The following is a 17,444-nucleotide window of genomic DNA, read 5'->3' as shown; positions in this document are numbered from 1 at the left end:
TTGTCCAACCACCTGTAAATTAAATACTACCCACTGCAAAGTGAAGTGTCTGTCTGTGTTTACTATTGGCATATACTAGCAAGTATATAGTTTCCATTTTCCTGCAAGTCCTAACAACATGTATTTGTGTCTTGCTTTATAAACTCCATGTTTTATGCAATAAAAGTATTCATTTAATTTGAGCTTTCCTTTATTGCAAGTTAAATTTCATTCACAGGTGCTATTTCCCAAGATTTTTGAGAGTGCAAGAGGCTCTATAAGACAACACTCATGTTGTTTTCAGGTTGACATTCCTCTGAAGTAGAGCTGTACATCTTCCAGTGAATATTTGACTTTAATCCCTTAGGATTTCAGAACTTTTTCAGATAAAGAGGATAAATTTTTGTACTTTGTACCAGATGGCCATGGATGGTGACATTTATAGGATACTGTGGATGGCAAAAATGTGGACTTTGTGTTCATTGTTTATTTGTAAAATGTTGGAATGAACATGGATATTGTGAATCACATCATTCTAAACTATTTTATACGGGTTTCTGACCTATAATTGAATTCATGGATTTATCATATAAATGGCTTTAAAATGTCAAGCATTATGGACTTTGATGGATTTGATAGGAACAAATTGTAAGTTGTCAGTGTATTTATGACATATTCCATTATACAACTCAATAATATAAATTTATTTGGTTTTATCACTATTTTCCATCCATCCATCCATCCATCAGTTCATATTTGACTTGTTTATTTTTCTAAAGTGCAACTCTGACTTGCAGATGACCCCATCAGACAGATCTGAAATGCATCCCAATGTATAGAAGGGGCAAAGAGAAATTAGCCTTTTGTAGTCATAAAAAAAGAACCAGTTTTGACTTATGCATATTTCAGTTGTCTGAGATTGTGTATGCATGTATTTGGATGATCTGAGATTGTGTAAATGAATATTGGGCTTGTCTAAGATTATGTATATGTGTATTAGGATTGTCTAACATTGTGTATATGTGTATTAGGATTGTCCAAGTTTGTGTATATGTGTATTAGGATGGTCCAAGGTTATGTATATGTGTATTAGGATTGTCCGAGGTTATGTATATATTTATTACGATTGTCCATGGTTGTGTATATGTGTATTAGGATTGTCCAAGGTCGTGTATATATTTATTAGGATTGTCCAGGGTTGTGTATATGTGTATTAGGATTGTCCAGGGTTGTGTATATATTTATTAGGATTGTCCAAGGATGTGTATATGTGTATTAGGATAGTCCAAGGTTGTGTATATATTTATTAGGATTGTCCAAGGATGTGTATATGTGTATTAGGATAGTCCAAGGTTGTGTATATATTTATTAGGATTGTTCAAGGATGTGTATATGTGTATTAGGATTTTCCAAGGTTGTGTATATATTTATTAGGATTGTCCATGGTTGTGTATATGTGTATTAGGATAGTCCAAGGTTTGTGTATATATTTATTAGGATTGTCCAAGGTTGTGTATATGTGTATTATATTTGTCCAAGGTTTGTGTATATATTTATTAGGATTGTCCAAGGTTGTGTATATGTGTATTATATTTGTCCAAGGTTTGTGTATATATTTATTAGGATTGTCCAAGGTTGTGTATATGTGTATTATATTTGTCCAAGGTTTGTGTATATATTTATTAGGATTGTCCAAGGTTGTGTATATGTGTATTATATTTGTCCAAGGTTTGTGTATATATTTATTAGGATTGTCCAAGGCTGTGTATATGTGTATTAGGATTGTCCAAGGTTGTGTATATATTTATTAGGATTGTCCAAGAACATGTATATGTGTATTAGGATTGTCCAAGGTTATGTATATGTGTATTAGGATTGTCCAAGGATGTGTATATGTGTATTAGGATGGTCCAAGGTTGTGTATATATTTATTAGGATTGTCCAAGATTGTGTGTATGTATATATATATATATATATATATTAGGATTGTCCAAGGTTATGTATATGTGTATTTAGATTCTCTTTTGAAATGTGGTAGATTATCATATTCCTGATAAGACACAAAAGTATTTAGTAAAACTTGCTTGTATTTTTTATCTCTCTTTTTTTTGTTAGGAATGTAGATGTTAGTATCAGTGATGGTGGTGGTGGTGTTGGCATCAACAGTTTTAGGAAAGTCATTCAGCTTGTATGTCAGTTTTCTAATTGAATGTAAACATTGGTACAGTACTACAAGCCTGATATGTTGCATACCTGTGGTCGCAAATAGTGACATCATCCTGTCATTCTTAGGCAAGTCATAGTAATCCATGGAACCCTTGCTAACTTGTCATAGCTGCCAACCCTAACGATTTTGACGTGAATTTCAGAAATTTTTTAGCGATTCATTAATTCACGGCGCATGCAAGAAAATCACTAATTCCCAAATTCTCAATTATTTTAAATTTTTAATAAAATAACCGATTTTCTGTTAAGTGATAGTCATGATATCAGCACGGTCCAGTACAGCTATTTGCGATATTAGTGGAACTATAGCTGATTGGTACAGTTGGCCTGGTAGCAAGCATTTTAGTCTATTTTAATCTATATGTATAAGAGTAGTTTTACAAATGCTTTTGAGAGAAACTGGAGCCTAACCAGACTTTTGCTCCGCACATGCGCCGCCAACACTGATTTGAATTACCATTCGGCATCGCATCTTGAAAATGCCTTCACCACAAGGAAACACTGATATACATCATGCTTTTTGCATGCAGTGTGCCACATATTTTAGCTTTGGGCATGGTTGCAGAGACGATGTGAGGGAGCACATTGATAGCAAAAAGCACATAGAGGTTGGGAAAATTAAGAACTCGCAAATGATTTCAGCTCTGGAATATTTTAAGCCATCGACAGAAGACCTGCAAGCTACCAATGCAGAAAGAGTTTTCTTGTTGAACATGGTCTACCTTTATCAGCTGGAGACCATGCTAAACATTTGTTCTGACAAATATTCCCGGACTCGAAGTTTGCTTCATGAATTCATGTAAAAATTCACTAATTTGTATCCCTATTTTCACTAATTGCGAGCTTGGAGGGTTGGCAGCTATGTCTTGTAAAGGGGAATTCATCCTAGGGATTGTTTTGACAATGAGAGGGACATCATCAAGTTTCACTTCAAATTCATTTCAGTGACAGTATTTTTTTGGCTCAGAATCTAAAAGTAAAGAAGGACTTATCTATGCCATATAATTTGGTACAGAAGCACTTTTCAGTTTAAATTGTATCTGATTTGCAGTTCCAACTCTCCATACAGAAGCTGAGGGCAGTCATTCTAACTCAGAATCAACAAGATCATCATAGAATTCTTGCAGAAAATATTTTACAGTGTTTTCTTGATATGCCCAAAGATGCCATGCCATATCTTTCTGCGCAGTGGAATCAACTGGTAAGGATGTTTTGATGTTCTTTTTTTTTTGTTTTCCTCCCTTGGAGACTGCCAAGTGGTTGGAGTTGCTCACCTTTACAGATCACTCACATCTCCCCTACCCACTTGGGTTCAACTTTCAGCTGTGCCATTTGGGTCTGTGAGAAAGCTTGCCATTAGCATCCAGTGGGTCGGTAGTTCTTTCTCCACCAAATATTCTGGCTGCCATATATAGCTTATCATGTCTTGAAAATGTCACTAAACCCATAAAACCAAACCAACAATCCCTTGGACAGATTTGTTATCTTGTGGTTTAGTCTTGGATTCCTCAAGATATGAATATACACTGAATGCTCATTAACTGGACACTTGTGTCCACTCTTTCGTAAACGATAAACCAGGAATCTTGGATTTAAAAATTGTTTCGAGAATATGAAAAGAATTGTTTCCATAAATTATCTTTCAAATAAACAAAATTAGGATTTACCATAAATTTAAACTTTTGCTATCAGAAGTCTTTCACCAATGGAAATTTTTTCAGAATGCAATTTGTGTTGCAAGTGTCATCATGTGAATAAGTTTATTGAAGGATTTGTAAAACTTTGCTGTATACCTCTGTTATTAATTGCTGATTTAATTAGTTGGTGCTTTTTTGGATAATAAAAAAACAAAATGATCCCAGACTGATACCATCATCCACTTCTGAGAAAAGGGGATATATTTCTTCTGTTCCTTTGATATCATATCTTTAATTATGTGTCTCTGGGTGCTCAACACTTCACCAATCAAGTCATCATGTGGCAGTTTTACAGTCAGTGATATCCAGTATTTGTGTAGTACTTGTTTTTTTCTCCCAAGTAATTTATTTTTAATGTATGTGTCCGTTTTCATGAATTTTAGAGCAGAAGTGGCTAAGGCATTTGCTGATGTAGGAAAGTTGCCAGCTTCATTTAGAGAGGTGTCCAGAGTTAGTAGGGTGGCTGCCTCCACAAGAGGGGATCATTGGGGAAGGGATACTCAGTACTTTTCAACAAAGGGAAGTTACCATCCCCAGATGTAAGGTCTCCCTTACAAGTGCAAGGGTACTGGACCCTGCTCGAAGGGTATGGTATATGGTGCAAATCTTCTGCTTTTTGTCTCAGATCATCAATCGCTGTGCACCAGTAGACATACATTTTGCATTGGACATTGATCGTCAGACTGAGTACCAAGTTTAGAAGAGGGTGTAAGGTCAGTACCACCCTTCTCAATGTTTCTAGTTAAGCCCAATGAGGTAAATGCTTCTGCTTATTTGATGTTCCCATTCAATCCATATGCAGCTTGGGAACTTACACCACCCGGTGGCTATTCAACCATGGCTTCTTTTCTGACCATGTCACCATGGATAACGTAACAGTGGCACAGTGGATTGGCAAAATGAGGATATCCTAAATTATCTCTAACTCCAGTCTCATTACTGAGGGAAGGGAAAGAAGACTGTTATCTAATGCTGAGAGGGAATCACCAATCCCATCCTCTAGGGAGATGATCAAAAGTATAATCCTGTCTCCTGACCCGACCAGAGAGAGATTGATGAAGTCTCAGTCAGGAAAACCCATTCTTCCAGGAAGGAGATGAGATGAAAGTCCTGCCTCACCATGAGAACAAAGACAGGATAACAAACTGACAATTTTTGTGGATGAAATTGAGTTTACAGAGGAACCCATAACACCTCATCTGTCTGTCTCATCTTTTGGGTTTACCTTCATCAGACTTGGTGGTTTGGTTGATAATATAAGATAAATGAGGTTCTCTCAAAGATCTGTGTCCCAAGCCTTCAGGATTATCTAAGACTCAGATCCTGTGCAGTTTGGAGAGGCTCTCTAGTGCACAGCCCAAGTCAAACCTGCAGTTTTTCCCTCACTCGGTGGTGGTGATTTAGAATATTGAATACAAAGATCAAGAAGATTTTAGACAGTAGAAGGGATGGTCTGTCCCATCTTGTACCCTCCAGTCCTGGGTATTATCCAATTGTACAATTCCATTTGCCTACTTGGCCTTTTTAAGCCCCCTACCTTGGACTTCAGTACCTCCCAGATGGGGCCATCTCCCTATCAAGGCTTTGGAACTGAAGACACAGTTACTAGTTACTATGCCCTCACATGACAATCTTTTTCTGGATGCCTCCTGCTGTCTGTTGAAGGAATAATCTTTGCATCCAGTTGCCTTGCAAAAACTGTTAGAGTTCATGGTCATGATGTCAAGGACCCCCAGTTCCACCATTCCTAACTGGTAGGAAGTGTTGTACACATTTCTGTGGAAGACACAGTAGATAAGGTAAATATCATAAGAAGTCTGGTATTTTATTCTTGGGTTTTATTTGTTTCAAAGAGAGAGGGGAAGTTTCAGTTTATCGTCAGTATTTTTCCTTTGAATCGATTCCATCTGGAAGAGCAGTTAAAGATGGAGACAACCACCTCAGTCAGGATAAATAACTGGTGGTCTCCATAGATCTCTAAGGATGCAGATCTTTTGTCTGGGACAGAACATCTTTCAGTTTTGGGTTCTTCCTTTTGGTCCAGCTTCCACTTCCATAGTCTTCACCAGAGTGATGGATGTCATAGCAATTCATTTAAGGTCCTTTGAGGTTCACATTCTCCAATATTTCAACAACTGGTTGAGATACAGTGTCCTGAGATGTTCCCTCCAGAGGGATCTGTCTTTGTAAGGAGATGGTGACATGACTAGACATAATCTCCAATCTGGATCTTATCCCTTCTCAGAATTTCAATTCACATGGGGAATTTTCTCCTTTGTCAAAAAGAACAATTTTTGTTCCTATGGACAGAATGTCCCAGATGCTTGCTTTCTTAGCAAGTCTGGATAAGAAGACTGCTTATCACCTCCCCTCCTTTCTGGCTTCATATGTTGCCCCTCTAGTGCTTGCTTAAAGTAAATTGCGGACCTAACAAGGACACCCTGTCCACCTGGATCCCCAAGTTTCATCATAGTCTGATTTGGTAGAAAAATCAAGATGGGAGTTTTGATTCGTGCTTCCAAACCTCACTCCTTTCTATACACTAAAACTCAGATTCAGGCTGGAGGGCTAGAGCCTGATGGAGTTTTTCTTCAGAGGTTATAATCTCAGAAAGAAAGTTTCCCGTCACATCAACAAACTTGAAATGTTGCCTCTTTTTCTAGCACTTTATCTGTGAATCATCTCTGCATCATGTGCACTACAGACATCACATAAATCGTAGTTTACCTCTAATGTCTTTTCTCTGCTTGGAAATTTGGAACCTCTTTCATTAGACAGCTTTGCATAAAACCACTCTCATTGTCTTACGACATTCAAGGAAAGACTAATGTTCTGGCAGACAGCATATCCAGACAGGGTTTAGAAGTCCTCACAGAATTGTCTACAAACTGGATGGTAGCACTGACACTTTTTCATCCATGGGAAAGGTCTGAAGTAGACTATGCTGAACAAGATCTCTCTTTATGTGTCTCAAATGCCTGACCAGAGGACATGGGAGCTGGACACCTTTAGTCTGAGGTGGGATCGACCATACACCAAAGCCTTCTCATCTTTTACAGTAATCCCTCAGGTTATTCATGCAGTCAGGACTTGAGAATCAAAGCTTACTTGCAGCCCCAGCAGTCATGGTTCACTGATTACAGGGTATTAATGATGGGGAGGGATATACTGTCACACATGGACAGCACTCAAATAGTAGTCAGACTAACACTCTTAAGTTCTCATATTATGTATATTTGATTTAATTTATATTTCATTTAATTTGTGTTTGATTTGATTTGATTTGATTGTTTGTGAGTTTGGAATATTTTTATTTTCTTCACATGTCAATGTAATGTAATTTTGTTTACTGTGAATTTTATATTTCGAGAAAATTCAGTTTGATCTGAATTTTTACTTAGATGAATAATAATAGAAAAATTGTTTCTGTTTTTGACTTAGTTCCTGGTCTTGATTGAGGATCAAGTAAACAACTTTTTCTTGGAGTATAATGATTGGTTCTTATCAAGGACATACAGGGGCTACATGATTTTTATATGTAAAACATGATCACATGATCCTCGATTTTGCAGTTAGGCATTTCCAAATTTGTGAAATACTTAGTATTAATAGTGATGTTTAGAGAGAGAGATCTCAGAGAAATCTGGGTCTTTTAAACACTTGATGTCGAGTTGTTTTCTTCTGTTGTGACCAGTATTGAAGTTTTGAGATTTTGAGTTTTATTTTAATTTTAAGGATTTTAAGAGATTAATTCATTTCTCTGGAAATATTTTGTGCTCATAAAGAATTCTTGAACAAAGACTTTCCTTTAAAAAATTTATTTGGCTTTCCAAAACCGGAGGATTAATTATTGTATTTCTATAAGGAACTATAGATGTCAGCACAGTACAGATTACAGCATACGTCATCACCTTCCATCTTTGATTCTTCGTCGGGACTCATTAGAATATTTCAGTAGTAGGACTTCAAAAATTTTATTTTTGGATTTGATTCTGAAAATCGTAGGTTCATATATTTTCATTTTTCCAGAATTTTTCCAGGGAAATAAATTATTTGTTATATTTTTCAAGCTTGTTGTTTTCACTCTTTCTTATGTTACTGTTTATTCGAGCCTAAACACATAACACTCTGTATGGTCAAATGGATATCTTTTAGAACTACTAGGTATTTGGAATTCCATAGACCAGTCTCTTGCTTGTTATTGCCAGGGTAGAATCTCCTGTTTATTCTTTGGTAACTGTCTTAACCTTGTTAAGTTATGAATGATACTTCCTTAGAGAACCTCCCTACCTTACTAGAGCAACAGCAAGGAGAAGGAATGAAAACCCTGCTTTGTCAGTGGGAAAGGATTGTTTAAGTTTCAATAGTAACTATGATTTTGTTTATCGACCTTGTCGAGCAGGTGTCTGGCTAATAGGCAGCATTCTTTGACAGCTTCTGTTCTTATTGAAATCCCCAGTTCCAGTCCTGTCTATCCTGGAGATGATCCACATAGATTCCTTTGCCCAGTTAGAACTTTATGATGACTCTGTCTAATTCAAAAGAAAAAAGTGGACGTAGCCATCTTTTTATCCCATTAAAAGTTACTTCATTGGGCACAATCTCAGAGTTGATTGTTTTGACTATTAAAAGAGCTCATCAGTCTCTTCCTGAGAGAGATTGCTTTTATGAAAAAGCCTTCAGTCAGTGTTTCACCAAAGTGAGGATATTTATGGGTCCAGTTGTATCAGCCCAGCAGTTTGTCAAGTCATCCTTCAGTCTGCACAAGAGAATCCTACTGACTGGTGAAATCACTTGATATTATAGGCCATCAGCTACCCACCAAACTGGCCAATACAGCAATCCAATAATAGCAGGTAATGTGTTACTTAATTGGGAGGGGGGGCTGAAGAAGAAAAAACTTTTAAATTATCTAATACTTGCCTGCTATTATTGCACAATTCCCTCCTCTCTCAATGCTCTGCTATCCTTCAGTCGTGGCCCAAGTCAAGGTAAGGATGATATTCCAGTTGTCAGAAGTCGGCTTAAGGATCAGAAGGAGATCATGTTGTTTTTTATTCTCCAGGAAAAATATGATTCTTGGACAGGGATCTAGTGCCAGGAAATGATTTAGCAAGCCAATAACAGTTAAATATTACATGCTGTGGTGTAATTTTTGGTCTAAATTTTCGTGATTTGGGGATAAAAGACATTTTGATGGGTACTTAAATTTGTGGTTTTGCGTATTTGTAGATATTTCATTTCACATGTTAAGCTTGTGAAATACCTCAAATAAAGAATACAAAAGAAAACCTCTGAGGACAACAAATGATGGTTGCTTTAATAGTTAGAACAGAACTATCACCTATATGAGAACAAATCAAACACCGGTCAAGATAAGTCATGTAAACTCTTCACCAAAGGGTGCTGCCACAGCCAACAACACTAAGCTAGTAAGTTATTAAAGGTCATGTGTCTGATCTCTTCATTAAAAGACTGTCCATAAAAATGCAACATCAAATACTTTCTGGCAACTATGGCATTACCACATTGGCTTAAGATTAGTAGAAATCAACTTTGATCTCTCTTGGTTTTGATAATGTCATCATCCCACATGTGACCAGCTGCCCCTTGCTCAGTGCAGTTAGCAAAGCAGTGTCATCATTTGATGTGTCCAGAATTTGATGTGTCCAGATTGTTGCTGAATCATAAATAACTGTGGTTTATGCAAAAACGTGTGAAAGATTGGAACTAATTGTCCATAGCTTGGCTTATGAATTTTAGGACTATTTAGCCAACAATTATTTGAGTGTACCAGCTGACTTGATTGGATAGATCTTGATTCAGTGGTTTTGTTTGGGAAGTGCTCTTCAGTACTCTGCTATATTTAGTGTATATACCAATTGTTTTATTAGTTATTGTACCTCTAGCAATCGTTTTTAGTATTGACCAGAATTTGTGGAGTACTTGAACATAAGATATGGAAGTGACATATTCATTTTGGCATCAAAACATCAAAGAACAAGGCCATTTGTGGCTCAAAGAAAAGTTGGTTTGCAGAATAACTTTTGTTCTAGAGTAAGTTCCTGGACCAGATTTTGTCTTGAACTTAAGGTTCCAGCACATTAAGATAAGTTTAGGACTGCTTCCTTTGACCAAAAGACCAAGTCATTGGTCATTAAACTCCCGAGTCAACCATATCCTGCTAGTACCTACATAGAAGACTATTAAACATGGGGCATGCATGAACTGTGCCATTTACAACACTCTTGTTGTAGACAATGTAATGGGAAACACAAATTTTATCTTGACCTTGACTTTGGAAGTAAATAGTGTAAAGTTTTATGAACTGGGTATACCCTTTGTGTGCAGGAATGGATTGTTTTGGGAGTTGGGACATAACTTTAACAGTGGGTGTTCAAAAGGTCAAAGGTCAAGGTTACAGGATTTGTTTTTTAGTGTGTTACTAAGGCTGCAGCTACATGATCACAAGCAAAATAATACATTTTCATATTTTTGTCATGGATGCAGGTCAGCGGTATAACATCAGAAAATTACCTGGTGGCAAAATGGAGTCTTCTTTCCAGAGGCTTACCAGTTTTAATTTCCATGGCAACAAAAGAGCAGTTGATGGCAATAGCAGACTTTATCACAAAGACATCAGTTAACGTCCAGCAGGCTAACAACAACAGGTGAGATAGATACCATGTCAGCATATCACTGCACGCCTTTATCTAGAATTTATGTCATTAAGAAAACTCCTACTCCTGGCTATAGTAAGAAGAAAAAGACTTAATGCAGGATGATGAAAATAGTGTCACTTCTGGCTATGTATAATCTAAATCAAATGTTGAGGCTTGTTTTTTTCTTTCATTTTAAGATATCAAGTAGCATTTGTCTTTGATGTGGTAATTTATTGCCACATTTATGGTAGGAGTGGTTGGAAGGGTTAACACTTTATCCTTAACGACTTGTCAATATTATTTTTGATTGAATGCTTTATGTCTAGAGCTGCCATCATGTTGAAATTGCCTAGCTAGTTTTTTTTCTTTTGGACAAGTGTATTACCTTTTTCAGTATACTTAGAGCACTAATTACTGAAACAGTGTATATCAGCTATAACTTTGTGCCACCATTTCACCAGGCCAAAATGCATACCTACCAACCTCCCAAACATTATTAATTGGGGATGGGGCAGGGAGATTAGAATCAAAAAAGTGTTTTTGTGGTCTCATGCGGGGCCAGTACACACAACCAAAGTAATCAACATTGTACAGTAAAAATAACAGTTATCTACTCATATAAGCATCTAGGAAATTAATGGAAAAATGAAATGTACGTTTTCTTTGAAGCATTTAATTCACTTCCAAACAAAAAGTAGCTGGTACACTTAGCATTCTCATGTGTTATCTACAGTGCACAAATCGCACAAAATTTCACAAATTCAAATGCTTGGAGAGCAGTAATGCACAAGAACTCCAACAAATTAGTTTAAATTTGCACATTTTAAAATTTACTTGACTGTCAACTCTTAGAGTGTTTGTTAGCATGTTCCCACGTTACTGGGAAATCGGGAAAAAGTCTGGAGCAATGATAAATTTTTCCCTGACCATGAAAAGTCTTTGAATTTTGCAAATAACGATGAAAGTCAGGAAAGACCCAGGAATTTTTTTGCCACTTGACACCCGAAACAATTATCTAATTGAGTCTAACCAGAATATTCTGAGGTTGCAGTATGGCTTTTTGGGGTGCTTGCCATAAACATACTGAGTCAAACCAGATTTTTTTTCACAGACAGCTTGATATCTGTATCTTTCCTTACATGGAAGGTATGAAAACCAGTTTAGCATCACTAGAGGCCAACAACTGGTGATGGAAAAGCATAGCCACTTACCAGATGGTCTAGGAACTTAAATATTGTTAAATCTAGTCATACCTGCATGAAATTGCTATGAAAATTTCCTCAGAAATTTCAAGTACTAAAATTGTTATGTCTTTAAACTGCTGAAAGACAAGATAAAACTATGGTGTTCTTGAAATTTGACCTGTTATTCACGATTTGCATTGCTAAGCACAAGAGTACACAAATCTTACAACCCACATTTTCAATGTAGAAAAAATGAAAACGTATTAAATGAAAGTCATATACTGGTTGTAATAAAAATAGAAAAATGAAAGAACATAAAATTCTCTATATTTCTTCCGAGAACAGCTACCAGGGTTTTGTTGTATCATGTGACCACTACGTTGACATGATCTCTCTGCTTGAAGAATTTTACCACAGAAGTTCATTGCAAAGAAAATTTGGAGTATCTGTCAGTGAATCGAGGGCTGAGGGGTCTAACCTGTAACAATATTGTTATTGACAGATATTCCTAATTTGCTTTGTAATGAGCCCCCATGAATCTGACTGGCTGGATTGCTGCAACAGCATCATGTTTCTTGTTGTTCGCAAAACAAATATGTTGAGAATTATGTTCTTTCTGGTTTTTACAAGAGGTACCTGACATTCATTTAATATAAATGAATTTTTTTACAACAACATTAAATAGGAGTTTTTTGTTGATATCATGTGACTATTGGACTAATTATGTTGTTGTTTGAAATTTGTGAAGTCATGTGACTAATAATGGAAATGGTGAGTACCGGGTCAGATTTCATCTATGCTGTAGTTTCGTCTAGTCTGTCAGTGAATTAAAGACATAAAGATTCTAATACTTGCCCTTTCTGAGAAAATAAATCATTTTCCTAATGTTTAGAAGCAGGTATGAGTCGATACAATATCATATAAATATCTAAATTTGCTAGGCCTGCTGGTAAGCAACTACCATATGCTGCTACACATGGTGGCGGCAGATTCCAAATTTTCTATATGCAATTGCACTGATCAAGCACCCAAACCTAAAAGTCCATATGTGTAAAATGGGGTGGGAATATTCGGAGGAAGCAGGATTAGAAAGCGAATTGCTATTCGTTTTAAGCCAGATTTGTTGCCCAAAATGTCAGATCTCTGAGCTGAACTTGGGTGCAAGACTATTACACAGTGACATGTAGCTTGAACCATTGATTTCAGATCTGAAATAGAATGCATGAGAAATAGGAAATTGTCATCCCTAGCATTGAATATTAAAAAACGATATGAGCCCCTGTATCAATACAGGTTTGGGGACTTCTTTATCAAATTACAAGAAGAGAAGTTGATTTTGCTGAAAATTCAGTTCTTTTTTTATACAACAAAATATAGTTTTGAAGGTCTTTTGTCAAAATTTAAATCAACCCATTTGTAAAGGTTTTAATGATTTATTTTTAACCAGATCGTCTTAAAGAGTTGAGATTGCTTGAAAAATCTTGTTTGGGATTTTATTTGAGCAGATAAATTCAGGGTTTAACTTTTTTCATTACAAGATAAGATTCTAATACTTTGCGTTTATTTATTTTTTCATACTGTGATAGAAAATGTTTACTTTGTATAGCATGCTTATATATTGCTATAGAATTCTTTAGAATTAAAGATTTCAAAGGAAACAAAACTAATTTATGTTTATATTATTTCCACATAGCAGTGTAATGCAGGTCAGCAAAGTAAATTTATAATTTTTATTCTGCATATTGAAATAACTTTACATGCCAATTTATAAGAATATAGTCAAACTTGTTTTGTGCAATACATTTTGTGGTTTTGTACACAATCTTCTTTTCTGACTTAGATGTTTTGGAGAGTCTTGAAAGAGAAACATCTTTAGATTTAGAAATGGATGTTTTAAAATCTAAAATGTTCTATAATTCCATTCAGTAATGGTCAGATGTGAACCTTGAAAAAAAATTAATTTGATCCTGGAAAAACCCTGGAAATGACCTGGAAATTTATCTTTCGAAAAGCTTGTGAACCATGTTGTTATAATATAAGATGTACCACCAGTAGAGATCCCATGGCACTGTCTTTTTTTCATGCAGGCAACTGTTTACACATCTGGGTACTTTGAGTTAACATGAATGGTTGCTAAACTAATCAACAAAATCTGATTGGCACATAGGCCCTAGAACATGTGTTCTGTTGCAGTTTTAACCTTGCATTCCTCAAGGAAGGTTTATAAATGTGTGTTTAAAACAGGGCTGCCTAAAAAAACTCAGCTGGCTGATTTCCTTCATGGTTCATCTTCAGATGATGATTTCATACAGCAACTACTGGTTGATGATAGCGATGCTGATTTATAAAGTTCTGAAGCATATCAAAATGGTAGACCTGCACAAGTGTTACTGAAATGATTTTGAACTCAAAAATTATGTTTAGTACGAGTCAAATTTACAGGACAGATGGAGAAAAACCACATGCCTGTCAACCCCTATTCAGTGATATTTCAAAATGAAGACAAGGCAGAATACCATGCCTAATTAAAATACAGGCAATTTAATTGTAGAATGCATTTTTCCTCTCTTTTCTCAAACAAAATCAGCCTTTGGGTATCTTGTGCTACAGTAGTGCTGTGCACACTAAGGGTTAAGATGCATAGAAAAAAGAAATAAAAAAGGAAGGATTTTTTTTTGATCAAAATATCTCTGTCTGAACAAGCAGACTATGGAAATGATGGAATTATAACTCTAACACAGCATATTGTGGAAAATATATGAAATCTGGCATTGTAGTTGTTATATATATTTGATTTAATTCATATTTGATTAAATTTAATTGTTTGTTTGTTAGTTGTCATAAAAAATTAATTCCATTACGTGCTGTTGTAAAGTTGCCTAGAAAAGAGTTCAGAGTTTTTCTATTTTTGACATAAACAACTTATAGAAACATTGTATCTAATGTTGACCTAGTTCCTAACCTTGATTTAGAACCAGCATGGGGTTCTTGTAAACAATTTTAAATTTTTTTAAAAATTCTTTCCCAAAGTAAATATCATTGGTTTTAGTCAAAGCCATACTAGGAGTACATGATGTTAGGCATGTAATAAGCTTCTGTGTTGTTCTAGAAGCATGATCATGTAACACTCATATGGGAATCTGTTTTGTATCTTAAATTAGTGTAAAACTCTTTCCTATAGAGAATTTAGTCAGTCAGACTTTAAACCATTGACACTTAAAGATGTTTTGTTGTGACCAGTTTGAGTTGAATTTTTAATTTTTCTCCAAATTATCTGGATTCCAAGAGATTATTTTCCAGGAAATACTTGCGCTCTAAATTAATTCTTGGACAAAGACAGTTATAGAAATTTACACAGAATTCAAACACTGGAATATTATTTTCTGTGATTCAACAAGGAACTATTGACACATCAGTATGACCCTGACCACAGCATACGTTATCGCCTTCCATTTTGGATTTCATATGCATTTGAACTCAGTTTCATTAGAACTTTTTATTACTAAGACTTTCATTTTTTAATTCTTGGATTAATTTTGGATTTGATTTGTAGATCCATAAGTTGTTTTTCTCATTTTTACCTTGTTTTTCTAGGGAAATAAATTATTTGTTAAATCTTACAAAGCTTGTTGTCTTCACTCTTTTCTTTTTGTATTTTGTAAGAGCCTAAACATAACTAGTCACCAAAGCACTGTGTAACTTTGGCAGAGCTCATGTTAGTATAAAAAAATTTTGGAGCAGAGATATCCAGTAGACACTACGTATGGAAAATTGTATATAGCAGTCATAAAGAATATTTTCCAGCTTCTTCAGTCTGGCTAATCTAAACTATGCACATGTCCCTTTAGACAACTGTTTCATCCCCATCCCTTTTCTTGTCTTCTTCTCCCTTATTTTGATGACAAAGGGGCATTCCCTCCATTAGATAATATCCTGGCAGCATCTCTACATCTTCTTACATACATATACATGCATAATGACAGCCACATAAAATAAACAGTTCCTTTCATAAAAATCCACTGGACTGAAATAAAGTATTAACTTTTAGTTGCAGGCTTTACTGCTCTCAACAGTTCATTGGAGGGTTTGGTGGTCAGGAAATGCATATCAGATTTATCTCCTTGTTGTTAATTTTCAACTTTGTTAACATAATGACTCAAGCAAATTAGGGCTGTTCCAGTAAAACATATATCCCTCCCTCGGGGACGGCACTTCAAAAAAACTTCTGTAGGAGGTTTTGTTTCAAACTGTTTTGATTCTGACAGTGGGCGGATGGTTAGAAAAATCACTTCTGTTGTGGGTTGTGTTAACAAAATGAGAAATCGCTGGTGGGGTTGTCAGAAAGACAAAAAAACACAACGAATATATATTTTAAATCGCATCTAACCCCCTCCTAGCGGTCTAACGTGAATAAAACATTGGGTCAGAAAATGATGCCAGTACACGTGAGTGCACGTAATTTGTACGAATTCGCATACTTTTAAAGCAGTGATATGCGTTCAGCAAATTACGTCAACGTCGCGAATATAAAAAAATGTGCTTTGCACAGTATGCAATTTTTGTTAAACTTTTAACTTTAAAAGCGCATTTCACGACGTAATTCACGCTGCCACTACTGCCTAACATCGCTTGATGCGACATCCAGATATCTGGATACTTCGGTTTGACATGAATGGCTGTTCAACTAAATTTGATTGGTTCATTGGCCCAGGAACAAGCATTTTATGGAGTTTTAGCCTAAATTTCAACTTGCAAGTTTTACAAATGCATGTTTCCAATAAGGGCCACACAGGAAACCAAAATGGTTGAATCACAACACAGTTTGTCTTCATACTACGTTTTCAGGCGGCAAATATTGGCTGGTGATAGGTATGATGACAATGAATTTCATGTATTTTGGTCTGTTGGACGTTGGGAAAATGTCACTGGAAATACTAGTTTGTGATTTTGAGTCCAAAATTGATGTTGAGTGCGAGTCCGATGTACGTGTTGGATGGACAATATGCTGGTTATATTTATTCAAGATACCCATATCTAAACAAGCAGACTATGGGAATGTTGGACTTAAAACCCTAATACAGCATTATGGAAGAGAAAAATCTGGCATAAGAGGCAGCAAAACACTGATGCAAGGAAGTGAATCTTTGGCAGAGTTCATGTTAGTGAAAACTGACAGAAGTCTCGGAAGCGCTTATAATCACACGTATTTGGACACCATTTTTTATTTTATTTAGGTGGGCGGTAAAATTCAAAGACTTGCCAGTCCTGCTTCGGTCACCTGCATAGTGGGAAAATGTGTTGATCAGTTAGCTGTACTGATATTTACAATGACAGAATTTAGTGGTTGAAAGCCCCCCTCCCATCGTCACCATTATAAGAGTACATCAAAAGAACATCTTGCAATAGCTAAGCGGCAAGATCAAAGGCTTTGCCTGGCAACTGGGTGGGAAAATCTACAGATATTTACAGTGCTTGAATTCAGAAGCAGAAAGACCCAGAGATGTACATGTGGTCATTTATAACAGTACATCAAATAAACAACTTTAGCTTTCATTATTGTGTTCATTTCCGAGTGTAACAGAATAAGCAGTGCACGTGACCTCGGAATCATGACATGTTGAGACTTAGACTTGAATGAGTATTTTGGGGTTCAAAGGCAAACTGACGAAGATTGTAATGAGATTCAGGAGAGTGCT

General features: G+C 35.9%; 1 protein-coding gene across 2 annotated transcripts in view; it reads left to right on the top strand.

Moving 5' to 3' along the window:
• LOC149805368 (unhealthy ribosome biogenesis protein 2 homolog) overlaps positions 1-17,444 on the top strand; it is a 153,359-nt gene that overhangs the window by 73,565 nt on the left and 62,350 nt on the right. For both annotated transcript variants that reach the window (XM_089949746.1, XM_089949737.1), the window contains exons 15-16: positions 3,257-3,406; positions 10,413-10,573. In XM_089949746.1, the coding sequence (XP_089805872.1) occupies positions 3,257-3,406; positions 10,413-10,573 (311 nt within the window). The remainder of the gene's footprint in view (positions 1-3,256; positions 3,407-10,412; positions 10,574-17,444) is intronic.

The sequence above is a fragment of the Sinohyriopsis cumingii genome, chromosome 2 (assembly GCF_028554795.1).
Source record: "Sinohyriopsis cumingii isolate HCF-2022 chromosome 2, ASM2855479v2, whole genome shotgun sequence".
Lineage (NCBI taxonomy): Eukaryota > Metazoa > Mollusca > Bivalvia > Unionida > Unionidae > Sinohyriopsis > Sinohyriopsis cumingii.
The sequence above is the reverse complement of the archived record's forward strand: the minus strand, read 5'-3'. Positions and strand labels throughout refer to the sequence as shown.